Here is a 27,186-nt window from a genome sequence, read left to right as displayed (position 1 = left end):
ATCTCACTCCTTTTTTGTGGCCAAATAATATTCCACTGTGTATATATACACTATATATACACATCTTCTTTATCCATGAGCACTTGGGGTGCTTCCATAGTTTGGCTATTGTAAATAATGTTGTAATAAACATACAGGTGCATGTAACCCTCTGAGTTTGTGTTTTTGTATTTTTTGGGTAAATACCCAGTAGTGTGATTACTGGATCCTAGGGTAGTTCTATTTTTAATTTTTTTGAGGAACCTCCATACTGTTTTCCACAATGGCTCCACCAGTTTGCATTCCTAACAACAGTGTGAGGGGGTTCCTTTTTCTCTATATCCTTGCCAACACCTGTTTACTGTTTTTGATTTTAGCTATTCTCGGAGCTGTGAAGTGGTATCTCCTTGTAGTTTTTATTTAAAAAAATTTGTTTGTTTAATGTTTGTTTATGTTTGAGAGAGAGAGAGACAGAGTGTAAGTGGGGGAGGGGCAGAGAGACAGGGAGACAACAGAATCCAAAGCAGCCTCCAGGCTCTAAGCTGTCAGCACAGAGCCTGACGCGGGGCTCAAACTCATGAACTACAAGATCATGACCTGAGCTGAAGTGGGACACTCAACTGACTGAGTCACCCAGGTGCCCCGCTCCTTATACTTTTTATTTGCATTTCCCTGATGATCAGTGATGCTGACAGATTTTACATCCTTCATTACAGAGCTCCATGTCCACAGGGAATCATTTTAGAAATATATATTTTTGCCTGCACCCTTAAATATCTTTGTCCCCATGACTGTCTATTGTATAGGACCTAAAAAATTTCAACACAGACTTATCCAATCATTGGTGTGTCAAGTGTTACTAAGAGGGGAAAAAAAAATCACAGACTTCAAGTTGTATTACAAAGCTGTAGTGATCAAAAGAGTATGGTACTGGCACAGAAATAGACACTTGGATCCATGGAACAAAACAGAAAAGCCGGAAATGAACCCACAATTATATGGTCAATTAATCTTTGACAAAGACTATACAATGGGAAAAGACTATACAATGGGAAAAAGACTTTACAATAAATGGTGTTGGGAAAACTGGTCAGCTACATGCAAAAAAATGAAACTGGACCATTTTCTTAAACCATACACACAAAAAAATTCAAAATGGATTAAAAGCCTAAATGTGAGACCTAAAACCATAAAAATCCTAGAAAAGAACATAGGTGGTAATGTTTCTGATATGGGCTGTAGCAACATTTTCTAGATATGTCTCCTGAGGGAAGGGAAAAAAGAGCAAAAATAAACTACTGGGACTATATCAAAATAAATAGTTTCTGCATAGCAAAGCAAACAATCAACAAAACTAAAAGGTAACCTACTTAATGGGAGAAAATATTTGAAGATGACACATCCCATAAAGGGTTAATATCTAAAATACATAAAGAACTTATACAAACATCCAAAAAACAAATAATTGAAAAAATGGGCAGAAGACATGAACAGCTATTTTTGCAAAGAAGAAATCCAGATGGCCAATAGACACATGAAAAGATGCTCAGCATCACTCATCATCATGGAAATACAAATCAAAACTATGATGAGATCCTATATGTGGTCTCAAAATACTCTCTCTCCAGCATCCTTGAATTTTCTTCACTTCTCAGGTCAGTAATGTCAACCATGAATCAATGCTATGTGTCATTTTTGCCTTGTCACCTGAGCTCTTGCTGGAAAGATCACAAAAGGAGGACTAACAATACTACAGAAATGACTGATTTTACCTTCCGGCTATGGCTGGGGACTCAGTACCACCTGTGAATCCTATTACTTGGTTCAATTCGTCTCACACCCCAGCTGAGTGACTGTTTCAATCCATTAGTGTTGTCAAGCTCTTCAAAGCTCCTCACTCTCAGCAAGCAATCTTAATTTCTTTATGAATGAGTAAACTAAGGCTAAAAGGGTATGACTCTCAATTTCTTCCCTGATACCAACTCATCCATAGTCCTACTTCTTAAAGGAAAACCTTATCTTCTTACCGAAAATGAGTTTATTCCTTGCTCCATGACCAGCCTGCCTACCCTTATTGGTATCCCCTTTCTATCTCCTTTGTGGAGTCCCTCTTAACACATCACCACCATAAACCTCTCATGATTAAGAGTCAATGTGCAGCCATCAGCCTGTCAACTAATTTCTACTTTTCATTTCATATCCAAACCACATATACACCGTGAAACAGTTGTCCTTCCTCTAAAATCTTTTTTTTTTAATTTTTATTCAAATTCCAGTTAGTTAATATATAGTATAATACTAGTTTCAGCTGTACAATACAATCTGAGTTCCACCACCCCAAACTCTGGTAAAACTGCAGGAAGGGCTTAAGGCCTTCTTTATTGTAAAATTCAATGGACGTTTTTCTTTTCCTAGACCTAATTAATCCTTGATGTTCTCTATTCCTTGGCTTCTTGGATATTAGATTTTGCTTCTCTGTATAACTTTCTAGCCACTCTTTTCATTGTGGGCTCCTCTTTCCCTGCCAGTCACTGAAACGTTTAATGTTACCCAAAATCATTTTCCTAGGTTATCTCACCCAATCTGAGATTTAAATTACTACTAGTAAGCTGATAATACTCAAATTAGTAGTTCTAGCCTAGATACTCAGCCTTGTATGTTCAGACAGCTCTCTGGATGTTAGAGGTATTTCAAACTTAGGAGGTCTAACTCCTAATGAGGAGAGGACAGTTAATGAGGACAATTAACTGATTGTCTTGCTACCAAATGGATACTAATAAATGGTAATAACCATCTATCCATTTGCTAAAAATACACGTCTTGGTTTTATTTCTATCTTCCACCAGAAAACTAGGTAAGTCTGTCAAGCTTTAAATTGTTACAGTTTTGTAAAGAATAAAACAAGAACCTACCTTAAACTTTATTTTTGGCTTTTGTGTTTCTGTAGAGGCCTCTCCTTTTTCTGCTTCCTGCTCCCCATCAGAATCACTATGAGAATCTGATGATTTGGACTCTTCTAGGGTATCAAGTGAGTTTTCACTGACTTTATTAGAAAGCAGGTCGCCAGAATGTGGAATGAAATCATCAGGTTTTTCCCATCTGGATTCTATTCAACACATTTTAATAGTCGTGTTATTTACTTATTACCAATTCTATTCAGAAATAACTCCTGATATAACATTCCCTATCACTTAAAATACATTACTTTTTTTAACCTTTTTTTTTTTACAATATAGTATTAAATAACAACATTGCATTTATTTCCCACCATCATTCATTTAAGAAGATAACTTAAATAAGAGTTTCCAAAGCTCTTGCTCTTTTACCTTTTAGAAGCTGATTTCAATCTGGATTCTCTAGATGTATAACTACAGCCCCAAAGGAAAGAGACCTAAGAATTGGGCAATACCTTCTAAAGACTCTCATAACTTACACCAATATGTGATATTGAACACATATCAGATTTCCTGGAATTTATAAATCTTTATTTATCACAAAGATTTCCTGGGATTCTCACAAAGTGAAATCATACAGTGAAGATCTGAATGAATATAATTTGTCATTTTTATACTAGGAAAAAAATAATTTCCACTGAATTCTACTGCCATCCAGTGGTCTAGACATGACAGCATTTCTAATTATCTTGCAGTTATTCTCTATTTTTCATTTAATAAAAGGAAAAGGGATTCTAAGATTTACTGCCCAACTGAGACAGTTTTTAAGAGCGAAAGGGGCTGTATTAATAATTATACTCATCTAGACATAAACTGGAACTGTTTGAGGGCAAATCAATTTGTCTCTTATTAAAGAGGATGCTTTCCGGGGCACCTGGCTGGCTCAGTTGGTGGAGTGTGCAACTCTTGATCTGGGGATTATGAGTTAGTTTGAGCCCCGTGTTGGGTGTAGAGATTACTTAAAAATAAAATCTTACAAAAAAAAAAAAAAAAGGATGCTTTCCAACATTAATAAAAACATTATTTCCTTATCTATATTTCACATAAATAAAAAAACTTTCAGGAAGTAAATAACTTAAGCACTTACTATGTATCAGGTACTGTTCTGAGAACTATAGATATGTGACCCTCATGACCGAAGATAGTACATATAATCACTTCTACTTTACATAAGAGCAGCTATAGGTTTAGTGACTTGCCCACAATCATATAGCTGCTAAGGGAAGAAGCTATGCATTAAACTCAGATCCAACTCTCTAGCTGTATCACTATATTATTTTATCTTTAGAAAGACTCAGTACTGCAATTTTACTGAGATAGAATGATTACTATCACTGGGCAGGCTAGGTATCTACTTGGAGGCTAAGAAGGCCTCTTCCCCCTAAAAGATTTAATGGTATGTAGAGGGTTTTCGATAGTAGAAATTTAATTAATAAAGTCTCCTAAAGTTATATTGATACTATACACATCCTGGTAAATTTAATTATAGTAGAAACTAAATACAATTACTTGATAACCCATTTTATAAAATTAAATTAGATAAAATCTTAATGTGAAAAACCTACATAATAACTAGGTAACAGTAGTTATATTTTATTTTCATATATAACCAAAACGTTATTGAATTAGTAAAAATGAAAATTTGACAATTTCAGCCACTGCTAAAATAGCTTGTTTTGATTTTTAGAAAAGGAAAAAAGGCAAGTTGAATTAGATGATTTCTAAGGTACCTTCCAAGTTAATGATTATACTCCTATAACAGTCACAATAAAAATCAATAATGGCAGTGAAAGTTAAAATGATTTTTAAAATTTGTGAATGGGGTATCAATTGAGAATAATAAGCAGTACAGTATATTATAAATGAGAATCTTTCTGCTTTTCTATTGTATTGTTTTCAAACAACAAAAAGTAATACATACTTGCTATAGAAACATGTTTATCACTATACTAAAACCCCCAAGTTTTCTTTATCAGCAGGCTACTAAGCAGTTTCAGGTACAATTCTATATAGTTAGAATAATCAAAGGTAATACTTACCTCCTGTTTCTGTATTATAATAGTAGGTATAACCATCTTCGCTTAAACCTTCTACCCAAACAGTCTTCCCTGCTGTCTATTGGGAGGGGGAAAAAAAAGCATAAACTGAAGACAATGATGTAGTTTTACTACGTTAAATAACTAAGGCAGAGTCAACTACCTTTCCTTTTCTCTTGACACCAGGAGTTAGGGGTGACAGTACTGACTATGGTCAGGAAGCTTGGTTTGTGTTAATACTGAGCCAACTCTCAGGGAGAGACTATCTCACCTCTGAAAGCCAGGAACAATTCTTTGCAGACGGGTAGGGACATCTGAATGGCAACTGACTGTTAATCAACTGATATTTGCCCTACATGGAGTTTTTAGGTAGATACCACTTTTCTTCTTCCACCCAGCCTTCTCACAAAAGAATTAAAGAAATAAAGGAACAAAGTGTGTAGAAAGGGCTTATTTGGAAGAAAATTAGCTTACGATAACTCTATAAAAACCCCGGGAACCAATCAGTTTAAAGAATAAAGCAAAGACACTATCAATGTGCTTCAGTTACCTTTTTTAAGTTTCCTTGAAATCCTTCAGGTCTCTCCCACTGGGATGCTTAAAGCAAAATATATTGCATTTACAAAATTTTTTCGCTTAAAAAGAAGAAAAACTTCAAAAAATTTGGCAAAAATTTACAAGATATTCAATGTGTACAAAACACTGCAGATCTATAATTAAAAATATAATTGAAAAATAAAAAGAACATATATCCCAGTAATACTGTATAGAACACATGTGAATAATATTTAACCAAGAAGGAAGAACTGAATGAAGGATTAGAAATTACCGGTACTTTCAAAGGAATTATTAGAGCCAGGTAGGACTTCTCCTAAAGACTTCACGGAATTCAGGCTTGAAAAGTTTTTAAGTTTTTTATTTATTTTTTTGTTAGTAATCTCTACACCCAGTTTGGGGCTTGAATTCACAACCCAGAGATCAAGAGTCACATGGTCTTCAGACTGAGCCAGGCAGGCACCCCAGGCTTGGTAAGTTTTGAAGGTATGAGATGGCAGTTTAACATCCTGGGGAGGGGAAAGTGAGGGACAGAAAGAATGACTCAGAAGAGGAACAAGATGAAGGATGCAGGAAAAAATAAGTACAGGTGACCCTTGAACAACAGGAGTTTGAACTGCATGGGTCCACTTATAAGCAGATTTTTTTTAATAAATAAACTGAGAATTTTTTTAGAGATTTGTGACAATTTGAAAAAACTAGATGAACCATGTAGTCTAGAAATGAAAAAATTAATAAGGTATTACTGTAAGAATACAGTATACAACACATACACAAAATATGTGTCAACTGACTGTGTTATCCATAAGGCTTCCAGTCAACAATAGGCTATTAGTAGTTAAGTTTTTGGGGAGTCAAAAGTTATAAAATACCCTATGATCCTGTAATTCCACTACAGACATATATCCAAAGAAAATGAAACACTAACTCGAAAAGATATACGTACTCTATGTTTATTGCAGCATTTATTTATAATAGCCAGGATATAGAAGCAACCTAAGTGTTCACTGATAGATGAATGGATAAAAATGTGAGATACATAGCTCTTTCACAATTCTCTCTCTCTCTCACACATGCACACACACACAATGGAATATTACTTCGCCATAAAAAAAAATTATAATTTTGCCATTTGTGACAGCATGGATGAACCTAGAGAATATTATGCTAAGTGAAGTAGGTCAGACAGAGAAAGACAAATACCATATAATTTCATTTACATGTGTAGTCTAAAAAAACAACAAAACAAATCAGACTCTTAAATACTGAGAACTGGTGGTTATAGAAGGGGAGAGAAGGAGGATAGATAAAACAAGTGAAGGGGATTAACAGGTTCACAGTTCCAGTTATAAAATAAATAAGCCATAGAGATGAAGAAAAGTACAGCAAAGGGAATACAGCCAATAATACTGCAATAATGCTGTATGGTGACTACACTTGTGGAGAACATCGGTTAATGTACAGAATTGTCAAATCACTGTTTTGTACATCTGAAACTAATATAACATTGCATGTCAGCTGTAGTTTAAAAAAAGTTATAAGGAGATTTTCAGTGCCCCTAATACCTGTGTTGTTCAAGGGTCTTGCTGAGAACAAGAGTATATACAGTAGGATGGCAGACAAAGGAAGCAGACAATAGGATTTAGAAGGAACACATAATTAGCAGTTTCAATGTAAATCTGAGCAAGACTTATGATCTCTAGCATACAATCATGGTTCACTGCTGAACTATCTCACATGCACTTCTCTTAAGGCTCACTGCAAACGGTGAGTGATTAATACTATTCCTATGTAGTCTAATACCGTGATTCTAAAAACCATAACAATTATAATAATACTTGTAACCCAAGGTTTTCTGCATGGTTAACTCTGATCTCATTTCCTTTCTGATCATTCTTACTTAACTTTTTTCTGGCTTTCCTTCTTTCCATTCCTTTAATATATGTACTACCCACTCTTTGTATTTCTTGTTCTCTCCTTTCTCCTTGTGATCTCATATACTCCTAAAAGTTAATATATTATCTCCATTTGTAGACTCAATTTATCTCTCTAATTCCAGATTCTAATCAGCTATTGAATGTTACCATGTGAATGTTCTAGAGGTACCTTGAACCTCAACATACCAAAAACTGAATTCATTATGTCCCACTTTCACTTACTCTTTCTGCATTTCATACCTCAGTAAATGGCAGCATTATCCTCCTAATCCTCCATGCTACGGCACCAATCTATTTTTCCAGCCTCTTTCTTCTGCTAGGACATCTTCAAAGAACTGTGTGTTTTACCTCCACCAGATGACTATTCCCTAAACTTTCAAACTTTTTAAAGCTTCATATCACTACACCTGTTTAGAAAGCTTGCTTTACCCTTGTAACAACCTAGTATATAATCTTTTTTCAATCAATATCTATAAACTGTCTGTACCATGCTAGGCCCTGTGTTTGGTGCTAGAGATGCAAATAGTGAATAAGACATCATTCCTGATGCTCTCATCTGTTTGGTTTTTTTTTAATATTTATTTATTTTTGAGAGAGAGAGAGAATGTGTGTGCACATGTGGATGAGAGACAGAGGGAGACAGAGGACCCAAAGGCAGCTCTGCTGCTGACAGCAGAGAGCCTGATGCAAGGCTCGAACTCACAAACTGTGAGATCATGACCTGAGCCCAAGTCAGATACTTAACTGCCTGAGCCACCCAGGGCCCCCCTGATCCTCTCATCTTACAGATCAGCTCAAAAGCAATTTCTGTGATGATCTGTCAGATCCACATAATTACAATTAATACCTCAGTATTCTGAGTTCCTTTATAATCTTACTTATATCTCTATACTGTAACACTTTAAAATTCCTCCTTTTATCATGCTTATTTCTAACCTTAAATTTTATGTTTCTGAGAGTAAGATGCTTCATAAATGTACAAAAAATGTATTTATCTCAGAATTTATATGGAACAAAAATCCCCAATACATTTAGTTTTAAAGGAAAACAAAAAGATGTTTTTGATATTCTCACTTGAAAATACCATTATGTATTTTGTTAGAAAGTGATATCCAAAGCATTAATCTGGGGTGGAGGGGGTAGTTCTTTACTAGGTAATCAAGACAGCTACATAAAAAAAGAAAATGGCTTCTGGTTCCCAGTCCACTTTTGGATAGAAAAATCTTTCTGACAGAGTATTTTAAGAATCCTTGCAATTTGCAAAGTGGATCTGAAACGCCTTACTTCTATGTAAAATGTTTTATTTCCATTTAGTTCATAGTTTTGGAAAGTTTTGAGAAAAATATAGTTTTAACTTATTTGTAAGGAATCCATTCTTAAGGCTTTAATGAAGTATGATGTTAAGTCATTCTAAGAGGATTATATATATATATATCTGTAACTATATACTTATTTGTATACTTATTTATTTATTCATTTATGTGAGGGGGGGAGGAGCAGGGGGGAGTGAGCAGGAAAGGGACAAAGAAAGAGGGAGAGAGAGAATCCCAAAAAGCTTGCCAGACTCAATCTCAGGAACCATGAGATCACGACCTAAACCGAAATCGAGTCAGATACTTAACCAACTGAGCCACTGAGGTGCCCCAAAAAGGGTATTTAAAGGGCACATAACTTTTTTTACTATTGTGGCAAAGATGTAAAGCTATACTCTTCTACTGCTTAAATGTGCTAATATTAACACAAAATTAACTGTCAGTTATTGTTCCTTACTATTTCTATGCCTAAATGACCTACCTCCTGTGATGAGATCATAATAGTAATGGTAACCCTCAGAGGTTATGCCTTCTACCCATCTTCCCTTTGAAGGGTCTTTTTTCCTCTTCTTCTTTTCCTTCTGCTGATTTGATGCAGAGGTTGGCGGGACAGTACTTGTTACTGGTGATATGCTTGGTTCTGAAATTTCTAAAGAAAAAGACATAAGAAAGGTGAAGTACCAATGCAACCTTTTTTTCTGGTATAAGACAATACTGTTATTTCAATCAAAAGCTTGACGAGAAGATTCTTTTGGGAACTTCATAGGTTATTATAAAGCTCATCTGGAAAACCAAATATGTACAAATACCCATAATTATAAAAGAGAAATGCTAAGGGGAAGCTCTTCTACCAGATATTAAAACTTACTCTGGTTAATTACTTAGAAAAAAGTAAAGCTATTCCCCAATCCATGGTCCCTCCCATGTCTTGATATTAATCTTTCACATCAAAGAAACACATGAAAAAAAAAACATGAAGTAAAATAATGTTAAACTTAACTAGATACGAATCCAAATATTCTGCATAGCAAAAATTAAAAAAAATAAGACAAAGAATATACTATGTTAATTATAATGGAGTTAAGAGTTAAAAAAAAAAAAGAAAGACAAATAATAAACATTTACAACAAATATGACACAGGGTTAATGTTCATAACAAAGATCCCTTATAAACAAATCCAACATTCTAACAGAAGATGGACAAAAAGTAATACAAGTAATCAAGTAATCAAGTAATCTTGACTAAAAGTAATCAAGACAATACATACATTCCCCAATATTCAAACAAACATAAATAAATGTAATTTTATTCTGCATTAGTTAAGTACTGAAAAGAATAATCAAATACAGTTAATCTAATCCATTAGGTATTTACATGGGTGGGATAAGAGTAGTTTTAATGGCTTTACTTTTTTGTAAAAACATTAGCCAGTTATTACCAAATAACTTAATAAGTTATTTCTACAAAAGTATAAATTAGCCCAACATTTCTGGAGACAGCTTGGTATCAGCTATCAACATATAAAATATATTCATAAGAGGTAATTCTGCAGTCTTACCTCTAGAGCTTAACAGAAATAAATGTGAAAACATGCCTGCATAGGGGTACTCACTGAAGCATTCTTTCTAATAGTGAAAACTCTAAGCAACCTAAATGTTAGGAAGAGAAATCCCACTTTTATGGCATTTTATACCCTTTATTAAACACTTGCTACAAATGGTCTATAATAAACAGTTTATACCATTACATTATTTAGTTTTTATGAAAATCAAAGGTTGTATAGCTAGCAAATGGCAATTCCAGTGGATTCCAAAGCCTGTGCTCCTAACCACTCTGTAGCCACTAAAAATGATGTACATCCTTAATTGTTTAAAGGAAAAGAAGTACTTGACATATCATTGAAGGAAAAAAACGAGACAACCTCCAAAAAACTGTAACATAAAATTTGGAGTATAAGTTAAGAAAGAAAATTCTAGGGGCGCCTGGGTGGCTTGGTCGGTTAAGCGTCCGACTTTGGCTCAGGTCATGATCTCACGGTCCATGAGTTCGAGCCCCGCATCGGGCTCTGTGCTGACAGCTCAGAGCCTGGAGCCTGTTTCAGATTCTGTGTCTCCCTCTCTCTCTGCCCCTCCCCTGTTCATGCTCTGTCTCTCTCTGTCTCAAAAATAAATAAATGTTAAAAAAATTAAAAAAAAATTAAAAAAAAAATTAAAAAAAAAAAAGAAAGAAAATTCTAAAGATGTTTGGGTAAATCTTAAAAGCAGTTAGTTTTTAAAACTCTTTTTTCTTTATACTGCATTATTATACTTTTAGAGAAATGTATACCCTATTTAGGCAAACAAGGCTATGAAAAATATTTAATAGAAAAAATTCTACTTAAACACATTTAAATACAAAATGCTAAGATTTATTTGCTCACAGGGCAGCATAACAAAACTTCCCAATCCATGTAATTGGGGAGATCAATTTTCAACTACTCCTCTTTAATTCTGCAGGAACACATTCATCCTTTTTCTCCTTTAAACATAGTTTTATCCTTTATTGGAAATACAGCCCGACCCCTTCCTTTTAATTAACAATGTCTAGGTTAATATTTTTAACACATGTATTTTTTTTTTTAAGTTTTTTTCTTTTTATTTATTTTGAGAGAGACAGCATGAGTTGGGGAGGGATAGATAGAGAATCCTAAACAGGCTCGGTGCAGCCCGATGTGGGGCTTGAACCCGCGAACTGTGAGATCATGACCTGAGCCTAAACCAAGAGTTGGATGCTCAACCACTGAGCCACCCAGGTGCCCCTAGGATAATATTTTCAAAGTCTGGTTACAACTGTCCTTATCTGATGAGGGCAATGCCAATTAACTTCTTATTCTGCTTAAAAACTTCACGGAAAGAAGTTTTCAGAGAATAAACAATACCATTCCATGTTGACTATCTCAACTATTATGCAAGATCAACAACTGGGACTGCTTATCTGCCTGGTTTAAGGACAGTGGATTTGTCATGGAAGAAATGCTGACAGAAATGTTCCTGAGTTAAAGCCTAAATTCATCAACAAGATACATACACTGTACTTAAATAAATGCCTTTTATCTGGAACTGAGTTCTCCTCAAACCTTCAGATTATTTACCTTCTTGCTGGCGACTATGTGGTAAAAAAAGGTATCCTTATATAAGAATTATATGTAAACTGGTCTAACCACTATGGAGAACATATGGAGGTTCCTCAAAAAAATAAAAATAGATCTATGATCTGACCTACCAGTTCCACTTCTGGGTATATATCCAAAGGAAATGTAAACAGGATTTCAAAAAGATATATGCACTCCCACACTTACTGCAGCATTACTCACAAGAGCCAAAGTATGGCCATACCTAAATGCCCATCAACAGATGAATGGACAAAAAAGATGTAGTACATATATACAATGGAATACTATGCAGGCACGAGAAAGGAGAATATCCTGTCATTTGCAACAACATGGATGGACCCTGAGCATAATATGCTAATACATGAGACAAGTCAAAGAAAAGACAAGCATACTGTATGATATCACCTATAAGTAGAATCTAAAAAAAGTCAAACTCCTAAAAACCAGAAAGCAAAATTGTTGTTACCAGGGAATAGGGGATTGGAAGGGTTAAGGCTGATATTGTTTAAGGGTACAAACGGCAAGAAGTAGTAAGTATATAAGCCCTAGAGATTTAATACACAGTATAATGAATATAGACAACAAATACTGTCATTAGGTAATGTGATAAATACTGCTAAAACAGCAATCACATTATATATAAATGTATCAGAATAACACCTGCATATCTTAAACTTATACATGTCAAATTTACATGTCAAATTTATCCAATTAAAAAGATTATCTACCTTCTAGTGGTAAAATCAGTAAATTTGTCCACAAAAGGCTAATTCATTATAACTCAACTATATAAACAAACATAATTTATAGTTTTGACCATATGGATAAAGTGAATAGTGGGTATAATGAAAGGCCTATTTTTTAATGAATAGTTCCTTTTAGCCAAATACCTAAAACACTCAATTGTCTCTGAAATGAACACTGATCTAAAACAGAACTAGGAACTAGCTAACTACCAAAATGGTATGGTTGTGAATGAAGGTGTTAAAAGATGAAGATTTAAAGTAAAACAAAGTGCAGGAGTAAAGTCCCACAGTCTAAATACAGCTATGATGCATAGGAAAAGCACTAAGCATATACCCTGAGTGTATAACCTCTTTATGGAAACAATAAAAGCTCACTTAGCATGACCTCTGATGTTAGTTTTAAAACATGCTGGCTGCTTTTTTACCTGACTCTAAGCCAAGTCTTTTCAAATCCTCTTGGTAGGCTTTCAGGGCAGCTGCCTCCATTGCGGCAAACTCCTTTGATGCCTTTTCTTCTTCCTTTGCCTTATCCAGGCTTTTCTGTTTAATCTATGGAAGACACATATAAAAGTGAAAGCCAGGTGAAGGACTGATATTTACACAGAAAAATTAGCAAAGAAAGAAATAAACTAAATTACCTCACTGATCCTCTTTGCCACATTTTCCTTATGATTCTTTCCTCTTTCGTGAAATTCAACACTCTTGAAAATGAATAAAAGAGAAAATGCAAAGGAAAGCTACGTAAAATATCATAATGTTCACACTAAATAAGTAACAGTAAATTTGGGAATGTAACATAACAAGATTGAAATAAAAAATGATTGACAGAAAAAAGAAAAATAATTTTAAAGCAAATTAGACCTTTTTTTTTTTTTTATCAAATGATGCTAGGGAACTGAACCATGTTATTTATTATCATACCCTCTGACCAGGTTTTCTTTGGTGCTTAAAATAAACTATGATGACCATATCAATGGAGAAAAATACAAGATACCCTTGATGACTAATCTAGTGAATATGATTGTAATGAGGGCTCAAACAAAACCAGAAGCCAAAAGAGGAGTGGAAAAAAAAAACTTCAAGAAACACCTCTCAACATAAAAACTCAAAACCAGTTAAGTCCCTAGAATTTGCACTGCTCTATTTGCCACATTAGGCAAGGGACATAGAGAATAAACAATAATCCTTAGAACCTTATTCCTCCAAATTGGGAGAAAAGTAGACAGTAAAGGATTCCTCCTAAATTGTAAACAAATACTTTTATAGAATGTGGTAATGGTACAAAACGTAAAACTCCTGTGAAAGACAATTTGGCACTATCTACCAAAATTTGGCTGCTGGCATAAAGAATAAAGCTCCCTCTATGGAGAAAGCTCCAGGATCTACTGTTCAATGAAAAAAACTAACAAACAAAAACCACACTAAACTATGAAGGATAGTGTATATGGTATCCTACATTTTATGTATGTTGGAATAGAAGCCTCTATATACATACAGAAACAATGGAAAAATTAGACAAGAAAATGAAAAAAGTGGCAACCTACAAAGAATGATGGTAACTGGATGGGACATTGGAGTAAGTGAATGTTATTACCTATTTAAAACAGCCAGGAATGCTCCCTAAATTACAAATGTCTGGTTGTATACAGTAAGGCATTTTGGGTAAGTTTTCTACAATGCACTAAAGTGAATTCCTCTTTAAATGGTAACACTATAAAACAAATGTTCATCTTCTGTTTTTCATACACTGGTTTTCCTAAATTATACCACACAAAGAATATTAAAGGCGCATTTAAAAGACATTAATTTTGCTTCTAATTAAAGGGCAAATCAATGTGTATTAACAATCCAAGGATAAGAAAGACATCCTAGAATGGATTATTTACCCTTTGTGACTCCTAAAATTCATTGAACTGCTTGGGTAGCTGAAGAGAAGAGAAACTACCAGTAACATGCATAGATTTCAAAATTTCTGGCATTCATGTGTAAGGAAGGCCTAAGTTAAACAGGACAGTTGAAAACTTCAGCAACTACTCAAAAGACCAAATACCCAGACAAAACCCTGAAGAAAAACATCCCCAAACTCCTTGTAGACGATAATAAATATCTACCAAAGAAATACAACACTACTAAAGATGGGACTACTATTTTTTTGTGCATGCAACTCTATCAAGTAAAAAGGAGATGAATATATATTTCAAAGATACACTGGTATTTATGTACTACATACATATTGCTATGACATGTATTTGAAGGGGGGGAAATCAGTGATGCTTTTGTTTCATGTCTTAAAAGCTTAATCTAGATTAAGAGATACAGTAGTAAAGTGCTTAACAAAGCTATTTTCATATCCCATGAAAGAGGTAATGATATTATTTAAAATGTAACCATTTATAGCTGTAAAATTCTGCAAATATATTTAATTAGAATAGAAAAAATACAAGATAAACTACAATAATTGCTCCTTTTTACACATTAAGGGCTTTGTCCTTTTATGTTTCTTTGTACACGATAGTAGATAGTATTACAGATAGTATTACAAACATCGTGTGGCTAAACACGGATGAGATTACCCACTCATTGTCCATTTCCTGAATGTCACTGAAGGACCATAGAGAAATAATTTGGCTTACTATATAATCAAATTTAAGCTGATGAAAAAGAAGGAAGCTCACAGCTCTCCTACAAGAAATGAAAAGACAACAGAAATCCTTCAACTTTGAAAAATCAAGAGCAATATATATGAAGGTACTTTGTAAGTGCTGAGTTTAGACAAAAAGGAACACGTGAATAAAATATTATTAGATTCTCTTATAGTGTAATTATCATACAGGCCTATTGTCCGCTATCCAACACTTGCAGTAATCACAGAATTTCTTTGGTTGCGACTTCCAGTAGTCTGCCCTGAAAAAGGTAAAAACAAGTCTAAGGTTATTTATAATATAAAAAGGTAAAATTGTGCATGCTTTACATTTTCTTAGAGTTTCAATCATAAGCCCCTGCTACTGAATGTTGTCTTGTTACACACATTACCTTATTTTATTATTTATCTCACTGCAGCAGTTAGTCGAAATTGTTGCCAGTAAAAAGAAAAAAAGTCTGCACCGGATTTAAAACTCCCTTACATAAAACTGTTTTTAAAAAGTTTTTTTTTTTTTCCCATTTGCCATCCGAAATAAGAAACATCTTGGAAAAGATTTAACTTCTTTACGTCTTTCTGGCATTTTGGGAAGCTGTTGTAATGGGAGGCCCGAAAAAACTCAAAGTTTGCTTTAAATCAAGTTCTTTCCATTAAAAAAGCAAAGAACAAGACTCCTCAGGTGAGAGACTGTGGTTCCTCCGAGACTATCAGTTAATACAATTTGTTCTCGAGCCTCAGGGCAAGAGAGTTGGAAAAGCCGAGACCTCTCAGCCGGCAAGACTTAAAAAAAAAGTCAGCACGCTAGCCAAGACTGGCCGTTTCTACCAGGCGGAGGAGGGCAGCCGTGGCCGAAGTCCAACCCTAAAGTTTCACAACACCCCACGTTCAAGTGCTACGGCATCGAACAGGGTGCTAGCGACCCCCAACAGTGCAAGTGAGCACCCGGTTGCTTCCCGGGAGGCAGTCTAACCCCAAGTGGCCGCCAGCCTCCCTCCCCAAGCCCGTGCTTCAGGCCCCCAAGGCGCTCCGCAGGGTAGCATTTCTACCCGCCCAGAGAACCGGCCCGGCCTGTCTGGTGACAGTCCCGAGCGAGTTAAGAACACCTCCGTCACGCCTCCAGCCGAAAGGAGGTGGGGAGGGATGGTGGTGGAGTGCGAGACCCGCGGGGAAAGGGCCGCCCAGAGAAACAACACTTCGTTGTTTAGAGCCTGAGACCCGACTCACATGACTGGACCAGCCGCTCCGCGCGCCGCCCCCGGGTCCGGCTCGAGCTCGTGTTCCCTGCGCGGGGCGAGGTGAGGCCCGGCCCGCCGCGAGGCCCACCCGAGCCTCCAAGCCCGGACACCTCCCTCTTTCCCCGGGACCAGTGTTCCACGGTTCCCAACTACGGGTGCCCAGGCGACTCAATCCGCGTTCGAAATCTCCTCCTCTTCCCCTCCCCCTACAGGGGCGGTACTCCAGGATCCTGAGAGGTGGGGTCGGTATAAAGGGGTTGAGGTCACCGAGAAAGGGTGAAAGCGCGACGGGACCTGAGCCGAAGGACGGGAACCTCACGCCTCAAGTTCCCGAATCATCCCGACTTCACTCTCTCTCTTCCCCCGGGATCCAGAACCTCCACCCTTCTTCTAGGCTCGCTGGCTCGTGGCCAAGGAGCTCGCGCGCCGCCTCCGCCCCGAGCGCAAACAGCTGTTCCCCGAGACGTCGCCGCCCTCAACTTTGCCAACTAGTCCGCACGCCCTTTGACCAGCGGAGCAACCCGGACCTGTAGGCTGGGGGCCGTTGGCGGAGTTAAAAAAAGAAAGGTGAAACAGCTGGTTTCGGGGCCGCGAGTTGCTGGGCTTTGCCTCAGAACTTTCCGGAGGCGGCGGAGTGGCCCCGCCCCGCCCCCGCGACGCCCGCGCACACGGGCTGTGCTAGTTTCTTCGCTCCGAGAGCGCGTGGGCAGCGGCGGCGGCGGCGGCGGCGGCTCCAGCGGCGCAAAGGCGACAGGGGGGAGCGGCGGCGCGGGCAAGTGGAGCAGAGGCAGCGGTAGCGTCTGCGTCTGTCAGGTGAGTCACGGCAGTGTCCCTACCAGCACTTCCCATATGGTCTAGCGGTTAGGATTCCTGGTTTTCACCCAGGCGGCCCGGGTTCGACTCCCGGTATGGGAATGTCGTAGCTTTTTTTTTTTTTTAACCGAATGAGGGATCTCACTTATTTTATTTTCAGTAGCTCTGGCTTTCTACTTGTCTCCTTCTCATGATGAGTTTGTGAAAAACGAGCATTAGTGTAGTTGTTAGCGACTCCGTGACCCGTGCTGCGCCGGGCTGGCTGGAGGAGCGAGTGCGCTCAGGGTCCCCTCGCTTCCCTCCTCTGCCTGGCGGGGCTGAGCCGCCAGGAAGGAGTTTCATTTTCCCAGGGGCTGCCCGCCCGCTCCTTCGCCCCGAGTTGTCCTTTCCCAGACGCTGGGGAGGTGATGATTAACTCTGGCCTCGCCTTATCTCCTCCCAGCGCCCCCCTGGGGCCCACACCCTCCGCGGCCGCAGTTTTCCGACGGTCCCAGGCGACGCGGGGGCGTGTTCGTCCCCTGCCCGCCGCGAGCCCGCGCCCCTTTCGGAGTCCTCGTTCTCATTCCGCCGGCTGTTGTTCACGGGAACCCCCCCCTCGGCCCCCGGCACAAAGCCTCCTGTCGCGGGGCACGCGGCGGCGAGGCGGTCTGGCGTGCTTCGGTGCCCGCGGGCGCGCTTTCCCGTCCGCGCAGCTGCCCGTCACCGCCCGACCGGCCGCGTGTCCACCCGGCTCTCCCGCAGCGGCCAGCTCGTCCCAGCTTGACCTCGGGGGCGCTGGTCGCAGCTCAGAAAAGTACCGCGGACTCCAGAGCCACAGGCTCGAGTGCCTGTCTCTGCCTGGGAAGGCCTCTGGGGAAGGGAATGCGCGCGCGCCCCCCCCCCCCCCACCCCGCTTTAAAGCGCGCGCGCGCACATGTTGCGGAGGAAAAAAAAAAACACCACTACGATGAGATGCCTTTCAAGAAGAAATTTAACTTTCCAAAGGGTCTAACGTTTTGAGCGCCTCTGATAGAAAATCTTGGGGTGGAGGTGGGGCTTGGAAGAGAGAAAATTGGCTGAAGACTGGGGAGGGGATGTTCCAACAAAGTTTCACTGTATTTTTAAGTATAGAAGCCCTGTGTTTATTACAAAGAAGGGGCAGCTGTGTCAGCAGCATGTGAGCTGTAAATGAAACAAAAGCGTTATCTTAAATGCAAGCTGAAATTAGAAAAGGGGGTGAGTTATAATGTTTAGTCCATTGGGCTTCTGGGAACAAATAGAGAAGGAAAAAGTGGCTCTTGTGAATGGGTTTCTGGTCAGTGCCATTACTAAGAGCAGATGATTGGGTGGTTAGTGTGCGCATTCCCAAACTTTTATATTTTGCCGGCACAATGAGTTTTGAAACAATCTGTTAACGTGATCCGCATGATTAAGGATTAATCACTTTTATATTGTAAATAAACTCCCAGAACTAGAAGTATTTTATATGTTTTTTAATTCAAATGTTTACACCAAGCACCATCACATGCTTTTGAAAGTTACTGTTGTTGATGTTGGTGTAAGTTGTGGTTACAACACTGAATGTAATTGTGTTTTGGCTCCTGTCATTAGCTTGCGATTGACTTTTTGTGGATCTTTCACCTTCTCTGTACTCTGGGTTTACAGCCATAAATTCTTGATAATACATATCACTCCAAAACTTTAGATAGAATGGCAAGGATTGTTGAGCATTCTTGAATAGGTGATGTGAGTGGGAAAGGTTCATTTTTTTATTTTTTATTTTTTGGAAAAGTTTCATTTAAAATGAAGAATGGGATCATGTCATTATTGAGAAACTACTGAAGACTTTGGTCTGAATTTGGGTGGAACGAAGCCCCCTTCCTCGTGTCCAGTGAGGGCTTAACTCGACTTTACATTTTGTGATGATTTGGTATCATACTGTACTTAACGGTGCTAAAATGGATGTGATTTTCAGTTGAGCACCCAGGAATTGCAAATAGCTTTATGTATACTTGAAGGTATGCTGAGGGCAGGAGTTTGGTGACGGTATTTCTCAGATTCATGTATTGTTATAGACCAGGCCAAACAAGGTGTCTGAGTTGCCGAAGTGAGTGCTACAGGAACCCAGAGGTGAGATGTCAGTTCTGTTCAGGAAAGAGGACTGGAAAGGAGAGGTAGAAGGGAGAGTGTTTGCCCTGGACCTTGGAGAACTGGTTGGATTTCTCCTGGTGGAGAATGTGCCTCCTAAAGCTGAGGGGAGTTGAGGGTGGGGGAGCTGGGGAGAGTTGGGATCAACAAGTATGAAGCTGGCAAATAGTCTGGACACAGTGCTTGGAGTGAGAGGCATGTGGAAGAGAATTTCACCTTAATAAATTTTGACGAGGTGAGAGGTTCTTTTATCAAAGGAGTGGTGTTTATGTGACCAGGGTTTTAACAACCCTTTTCCTTTGAAAAAACCAAGTAGAGAAGTAACATGTGAAAACTTACTGTTTTAAAAAATTCAAGTAATATAAACATGTGCCCATAGGTTTTATGTTTACTAGTTGAATATTAACTTTTAATAGAATGAGAAAAGCAGTCAGAATTCAATTTGAAAAAATGAAATCTAAGTTTAAATCATGAGAATTATTTGCAATTATATTCTTACTAGCTTGCTTTATTGAAAATGACCTTAATATTCTAAGACTGAGGTGCTAGTTACTGTCAGTAAGGCATACACCTTAAATAGGTTAAGACTAGGTGATAAATTTGTGCTCTTGCCTTGTTACTAAAAGGCCATTGGTAGTCACATTTTAGGTGTTCTCTCCTGGACCACAGAATAAAGTGATACTAATTGAACTGCATTTATTTATTTTTATTGATTTTTTTTTTAACGTTTATTTATTTTTGAGAGAGAGACATAGAGTGCAAGCAGGGGAGGGGCAGAGAGAGGGAGGACACAGATTCTGAAGCAGGCTCCAGGCTCTGGGCTGTCAGTACAGAGCCTGATATGGGGCTCAAACTCATGAAGCGTGATATCATGACATGGGCCAAAGTCGGCTGCTTAACCGACTGAGCCACCCAGATGCCCCTTGAATCGCATTTATTTACCCAAATGGTCTCTTTAATCTTTGGTACTGTTAGATGCAATCAGAAGATATGTGACAGTTTAATAAATATTTTCACAGATGAACACCTGTCTTTAAAGAAATACAAAGGATTGAAAAGAAATACAAGGGGTGGTGGCATTTTAAACTCCAAAGACGTTACTGTGGTCTCTGAGGCCCAATATCATCTGGCCTCTGCTTACCTCCCCAACTTCATCTCCTGCTTTCTCTGCCTCTTCGTTATGCATCAGCCACACTGGCTTCCTTTTTGTTCCTTGAACGTGCCAAACTTCTTCTTTTATCACTTTTATTTCTAGCTGTTTCCACTGCCTGGAATATCTCTCCTCCAGCTATTCATATTTCAGGTCAACCTTACTTTCTCAGCGAGGTCTTTTTGACCACCCTTTTCTTTTGGTTATATTACTCTGTTTTCTCCTTTTTTTTAGTTATCTGAAATTAGCATGTTTGTTTCTATTTATTTCTTTTTCCACTAGAATGTAAGTTCCATGAGGGTAAGGATATCACAGAGTGAGATCATTCTTATTCTTTAAGATTCAAGCAAAAGTGAATAAATTAGAACCCTCATATAGTGCTGGTAGACATGTAAAATGGTACAGTCACTCTGGAAAACGGGATGGCAGTTCCCTCAAAATGTTAAACATAGAATTACAATACGACCCAACAGTTCTATTCCTAGGTATATACTGAAGATAAATTAACACATGTCCACAAAAAAATATGTACACACATTTATAACAATATTATTCATAAGCAGAAAGTAGAAACAACCCAAATGTCTATCAACTGAATAAATAAAATGAGAATATATCCATACAGTCAAATAGTATTTGGCAATAAAAGGGAATGAACTGGTACATGACACAGTATGGATCAATCTCAAGACCATATGCTAAGTGAAAGAAGCTAGGCTCAAAAGACCCCATTTTCTATGATTCCATTTATATGAACTGTCCAGAATAGGTAAATCTAGAAGAGAAAGAGTATAGTTTATGGTTGCCGAGGATTGGGGGCAGGGGACACAGTGGTTAAAAGGACATGAGGAGTAACTGCTAATGTAGGTATAAGGTTTCTTTTTAGAGTGGTTGAAAGGTCTTAAAATCATTTAATCATCTAATAATGATAATGGTTGCACAACTGTAAACTAAAAATCATTCAGCTTTACTCTTTGAACGGGTGAACTTTGTAATGGTATGTAGATTATATCAACAAAATTGTTAAAAGATTGAAGCAAAAAACATGTAATATTACATTTTACATTTAGCATTTGGATAGTATTTTTAAAATGTTAATGGAATAATTTAACACTGCAATTCTAGCGCCTAGATAGTCCAGGAACGTATCAAGTGTTCAATAAATAACTGATGAAAGAGGGTTAAAGTATACAGATCATTATGATGCAATGTATAGTGTGATAAATGCTCAGATAAATGCCCATAAAAGCCATGAGTTTGAAGGTCTCTAAAATATCACATCTGGATTCACGTGAAGTGAATGGGGAGAGGCCTCTTCTAGGAGGCAACATTTGAGATGGGCTTTGAAGTCTGGTTAGTTTTGCTCATGGAGATGATACGGTGAAAGGCAAAGCATTAAGAAGGAAGCAAGCAGGAGCAGAGGCACATTAACAGTTTGTAGCACATTTTGGCTGAACTGAGGGTACATGTAGGATAGGAATAGGAAATAAGGCTGCAAAAATAGATTAGGGCTTGTAGCAGACAATGTCAGTGCTGGCAGATCTCTGGTATCTTTATCATCCCCCTCAACCACTAGTGTGTTTCCAGTGGCCCATACTTGTGGAGAACTGGAAGTGCTTGGGGGCTTATCCCCTTACCCCTAACAACTTTGAACTCAAAACTGTCCAGTAAAGAGAATAACAACTTTGAAGCAGGAACTTTGACTTATTCTCTTCTGTATCATCAGCACCTGGAACAGTGCTTGGCACTTGGAGAACATTTAGAAGTGTTTGAATGAATGAATGAATGAATGAATGAATGAAAACCAGAATGTTGGAAGGTCTGTTCAAAGTAAAGTTTATTTTACAGATCCCCTTGACTCTTCCAGAACATATAGATAGATTTTGGAAGGTTCTGATTGTGCAGGTCTTTGAATTTGGGATAAGGAATTAGCTGGGAGAAGAGATTTCTTGTGTTTTGATGAAATTAATTTGGTAGTAGTGTGCAGGATAAACTGGAGGATGGAAAGATTGTGTCTTCCTATTCCTCTTCTTGCTCTCACTCACCCTTTGGGTCAGGCCTTAACTAGGGTGGTGGCGGGAGAATACAAAGGATCAGATTTTTAAAAAAGGCACATTGAAGGAAAAATTGAAGATGTCAGGAAGTAAGCATTCCTAAAAGAAATAGCGCAGTTAAAAAGCATAGACTTTTTTTTTTTTTTTGCTCCTAGGGTTGGTCAGACAGGAAACTATTATTGCCCACCTGTATGTGCATGTGTCTTTTTGAATACTAAAATTGTACATTAAGTCCAGAGACAAATTTAAGGCTGTCAGACTGCCACCCTGTGGACAGTATGAATTGTGATAAAACTTCATTCATTTGAAATTCACTATTTTAGAGCTGATTATGGTTCTTCCACATCTGTATTTGTGGGTTATGGTAATTGAAAAGTAAAATTAGTTTTCTGAGCTTTTTCAGAGGCTTTTAGAGAAAGGGAGTTTAAAATACAATCAGTTGTTTAAAGTTACAAAGAAATTAAAGAATGCTGTTTAGATACCTCTTTGCTCCAGAAATTTCCTATCAAAGAGTGTGTTTTTTAAAACATTATGGCATGTTGTAAAATAGTCTTTTTTTCTATTGTACTAATTTTTTCATCCTATGTTATAACATGGTAGATTTTGAGAGTTCTGTTTCTTGAGAAATATGTGAAACTCCCCACCCTCCCCCTTTTCTTTGGCTAAGTGAAAGTGACCTTCCCTTCTCATTTTTTGTAGAGTTGGATTTTATTGTTAGAAGTTCTTCGTGCTTTGATGAATTGCCTTAATTGTATTTATGTAAACAATTTGGATTTTGTTCTGTGTTACTTATGTAGAAGGGCAGTCTGCTCACAAATTAAACTGGTGAGCTAGTTTGCATCAAAATGAAATCATGATTGTGAAAGACTTATTTGCTCTCTGCAACTCAGGAAATGGTTCTGTCTAGAACTCTACAAAATAAAACTTTCCCAGCAGAAGAGCTGTTTACAAGCCTAATGTTGTAAATGGCTTGTATTCCCTGAGGTGTCAGGAGGGGTGGAGTGGCCATTTAGCGCTTGAAATTTGTGTTAGCAGTAAAGCAGAATTGAGCTGAAGCAGAATTCTGAGGTCAGCAATTGTGCATGCTTTCTGAATGTGATACCCAGTCTGAGGAGAAGAATGAAGAAGTATCATCTGGACCCCCAGCCCCTTAAAGTTACCTGATACTTCATCTTAGGGACCTTACATTTTGGTAATGAAGAGATTTTCAAATTGAGTGTTAATGATTTAAAAAAAATTTTTTTAATGTTATTCATTGTTTAGAGAGACAGAGCGCAAGTGGGGGAGGGGCAGAGAGAGAGGGAGACACAAAATTTGAAGCAGGCTCCAGGCTCCAAGCTGTCAGCACAGAGTCCTATGCAGGGCTCAAACTCATGAGGCCTGAGATCATGACCTGAGCTGAAATTGGACGAAGTTGGATGCTTAACCGACTGAGCCACCCACGTGTCCTGAGTGTTAATGATTTTAAATAATTAAATTTTCTCTGAGTTTTTCTTAAAAGTGTAGCATGACACGTATAGTATACTTTAAATTGTTTTATTTTATTTAACTTTTTCAAAGTAAGTGTATGGGATTGAGGGTGACCTTTATAAATTTTTTTGCAACATTGTTTAAAAAGTTTATTTTATTCATTTTGAGAGAGAGAGAGAGAGAGAGGGAGAGAATCCCAAGCAGGCTCCACGCTGTCAGTAGAGAGCCTGATGTGGGGCTCGAACTCACAGACCGTGAGATCATGACCTGAGCCGAAATCAAGAGTCGGAAGCTTAATCAACTGAACCACCCAGGCACCCCTGCAACATTTATATCTTATATTCTACAGTCGATGTATATATACTTTGTAATTTAAGTCTTCATTTAAGTGAAGAATTACAAATGTTTACCTGGGTTTACAAGGTATATTGCTCAGTAAAAAACAGTGTTGTTAGGTGCGCCTGGGTGGCTCAGTCGGTTGAAAGGTCTGACTTTGGCCCAGGTCATGATCTCACAGTTTGTGGGATCGAACCCCATGGGGGACTCTTTGCTGACAGCTTGGAACCTGGAGACTGCTTTGGATTCTGTGTCTCCCTCTCTCTCTGCCCCTAACCCTCTCACATTCTGTCTCTGTCTCTCTCAAAAATAAATAAATACTTAAAAAAATTTTTTTTTTAAATTTCCTAAATATTGGGACAAAGAGCTAGTAAAGTTAGAGATGGATTTATGTTTTTTAATATTTAGTGGTTTCATCATCATCATCATCGCTTTTAAAACTATAAATGACATTAAATTTCTATCAAAAGCTTTTAGTTGGATATTTAGTCTGAACTTAAGCAACTTTGTTATTGTTCAGTGTCTGCCTTTTTATGCTGGAATGGTGACTATTTCAGGAATAATGTAGATAGCGTTTTCTTTTACTTTTTACATCTGTAAATATAAATGTAAATTTAAGACATTTTCATAAATGTAAATATAAAACCTTTTGTTCTCTGAAAAGTAATTCCAGCCTAGGTTAGTTGAATTTTGTTAAATAACCACTATTTCATAAGTGTGTGTGTGTGCGCGCAAATTTAAAAGTTTATATATGAGTGCAGACCACTCACTATTAAATAAATAACTTCTATTTAAAACTTTTTTTTTTTTTTTTTTGCTTTATTTTAGTTCTCTGGGAAGGTACTTAACTAGTGACTTCTACATTCATACAGTCCTTATAGTCTTAAATCTTTATTTGTAGTTTAATCTTTTAATTTAGTTAAAGTTTCTTTTGGACTTAAAATCCCAAGACGAGGATGCATTTCTGGTTTAGGATGTGTTGATATATTGCTTTGTGTGAAGCTTTTTGTTTCCAATTTAATTATATAATTCAAACTTTCAAAATTCTAATGGGATTTGTTTTACTATGACTTTCCTGACATCTCTGTTTATCACTGATACTCTCTTATGTCAAGAAACACAGATGACCCTATTAACTGGGAAGGATGGGGCCTTGCTACTCAATCACCCCCTGAGTAAGGCAGGCAGTCACCCCAGTTGTAAGAGCTGAAGTAGAAAGGAAGAGTGTGACAGAAAGAGATTGCCCTCAGGCAGACTCCTAGCACTGTGGGAAGGTACAGAGGTGCACAGAAGCACGAAGGGGAGATATCCTGATGGAAGGCAGAACATAGGCGTAAGGAATTCAAAATGCCAAGTGGGCAGTTGACATCAGGGAATTTCAGGTATGAGTAGGAATGCCATTTCTTTTTTTGTTTTCCCGTGTTTTTTTGCCATTGCACATGAACCACAATTTTACTGTTCCTTAAAATCCTGCTGTCAAAGACTGTCTCGTTTCTGTTTTCAATACCTTCTAGAATGTCTTAGGTTAGTTTATGGGGAATATTTTAAGGGGGCTTTTTACCACAGGTTTGTAGGAAAAAGAAAGCACATACATTTTGCATAAAAGCAAAACTACATACTCATTAGAATGCCTGCTATTAAAAAAAAAGACAGGAAATAACAAGTTGGAGAGAATGTGGAGAAATTGGAGCTCTAGTGTACTGTTCATAGGAATGTAAAATGGCACAGCTACTTTGGAAAGTTTTATGGTGGTTCCTCGAAAAGTTGGAAATAGAATTACTATATGATCCAGCATTCCCATTTATGGTTATCTGCCCAAAGAATCAAAAGCAGAGTCTCAAAGAGACTCTGTACATCCATGTTCACAGCAACATTATTCACAATAGCTGAAAGATGGAAATTACCTAAGTGTTCTTCAGTGGATAAACGGATAAACAAAATGTGGTATGTACATACAGTAGAATATTTTTCAGTCTTAAAAAGGAAGGAAATTCTGCAATTTGCTACAACGTGGATGAACCTGCAGGACATGCTAAGTGAAATAAACTAGTCACAAAAAGACACATACTGCACGATTCCACTTATTTGTGGTATCAAAGTGTAATCAAAATCATAGAGACAAAGTAGAATGATGATTGCCAGAGGCTGGGGGAAGGGGGAATTGGGATTTGTTTAATGGGTAGAGAGTTTCAGTTTTACAAGATGAAAAGAGTTATGGAGATCAGTTGCACAACAGTGTGAATGTACCTATTGTCACTAAACTGCTCACTTAAAAATAGTTAAGATGGTAAATTTTATGTATATTTTACTGTAGTTTTTTGTAAAGGGAAATTTGAATTTATATTTGGATATGCAGAATGTAAGGTTATAAAAACCTCTGTAATGAGGTTGAAGTTACTAATCTGGTCGATATTCAGGTATTAGGTGCTGAGGACAGAACCATGAGAAGAGCAGACAAGATCCTCAAGAAGCTTACAGTTTAGTGTGGGAGACAGATACCGACTGAACAAGTAAAAAAGTGTGCTTGAGTGTTACACACACACCAGGGAGACAGACCCCTGACAGAGTAGGTGGAAAGGCTATACTGAAAAAGCTTCTCTAAGAAAATGACATTTAAATAGAGACCTGAAGGAAGAGTAAGCAGTGGCTGGGAAAAAGCAGGGAACAAACAGAAAGGGAAGTGAGACT

The 27,186-nt window shown here is 37.8% G+C and overlaps 2 protein-coding genes and 1 non-coding gene across 3 annotated transcripts in view; 2 read left to right on the top strand and 1 right to left on the bottom strand.

Moving 5' to 3' along the window:
• WBP4 (WW domain binding protein 4) overlaps window positions 1–16,746 on the bottom strand; it is a 66,502-nt gene extending 49,756 nt beyond the window's left edge. The window contains exons 1-8 of the mRNA XM_060637052.2: window positions 16,538–16,746; window positions 15,504–15,576; window positions 13,311–13,373; window positions 13,098–13,221; window positions 9,256–9,423; window positions 5,520–5,566; window positions 4,973–5,048; window positions 2,892–3,085 (exon numbers count right to left, since the gene is read on the bottom strand). Of these exons, the coding sequence (XP_060493035.1) occupies window positions 2,892–3,085; window positions 4,973–5,048; window positions 5,520–5,566; window positions 9,256–9,423; window positions 13,098–13,221; window positions 13,311–13,373; window positions 15,504–15,576; window positions 16,538–16,539 (747 nt within the window). The 5' untranslated portion in view covers window positions 16,540–16,746. The remainder of the gene's footprint in view (window positions 1–2,891; window positions 3,086–4,972; window positions 5,049–5,519; window positions 5,567–9,255; window positions 9,424–13,097; window positions 13,222–13,310; window positions 13,374–15,503; window positions 15,577–16,537) is intronic.
• Window positions 16,747–16,830: 84 nt separating this feature from the next.
• ELF1 (E74 like ETS transcription factor 1) overlaps window positions 16,831–27,186 on the top strand; it is a 108,721-nt gene continuing 98,365 nt past the window's right edge. Inside the window, exon 1 of the mRNA XM_060637047.3 lies at window positions 16,831–17,361. The gene's annotated coding sequence lies outside the window, so the exon portion shown is untranslated. The remainder of the gene's footprint in view (window positions 17,362–27,186) is intronic.
• Window positions 17,392–17,463, top strand: TRNAE-UUC (transfer RNA glutamic acid (anticodon UUC)). The gene has a single exon. It is a non-coding gene; the product is annotated as a tRNA-Glu (tRNA).

The sequence above is a fragment of the Panthera onca genome, chromosome A1, assembly GCF_046562875.1.
Source record: "Panthera onca isolate mPanOnc1 chromosome A1, mPanOnc1 haplotype 2, whole genome shotgun sequence".
Taxonomy (NCBI): Eukaryota; Metazoa; Chordata; class Mammalia; order Carnivora; family Felidae; genus Panthera; species Panthera onca.
The sequence above is the reverse complement of the archived record's forward strand: the minus strand, read 5'-3'. Positions and strand labels throughout refer to the sequence as shown.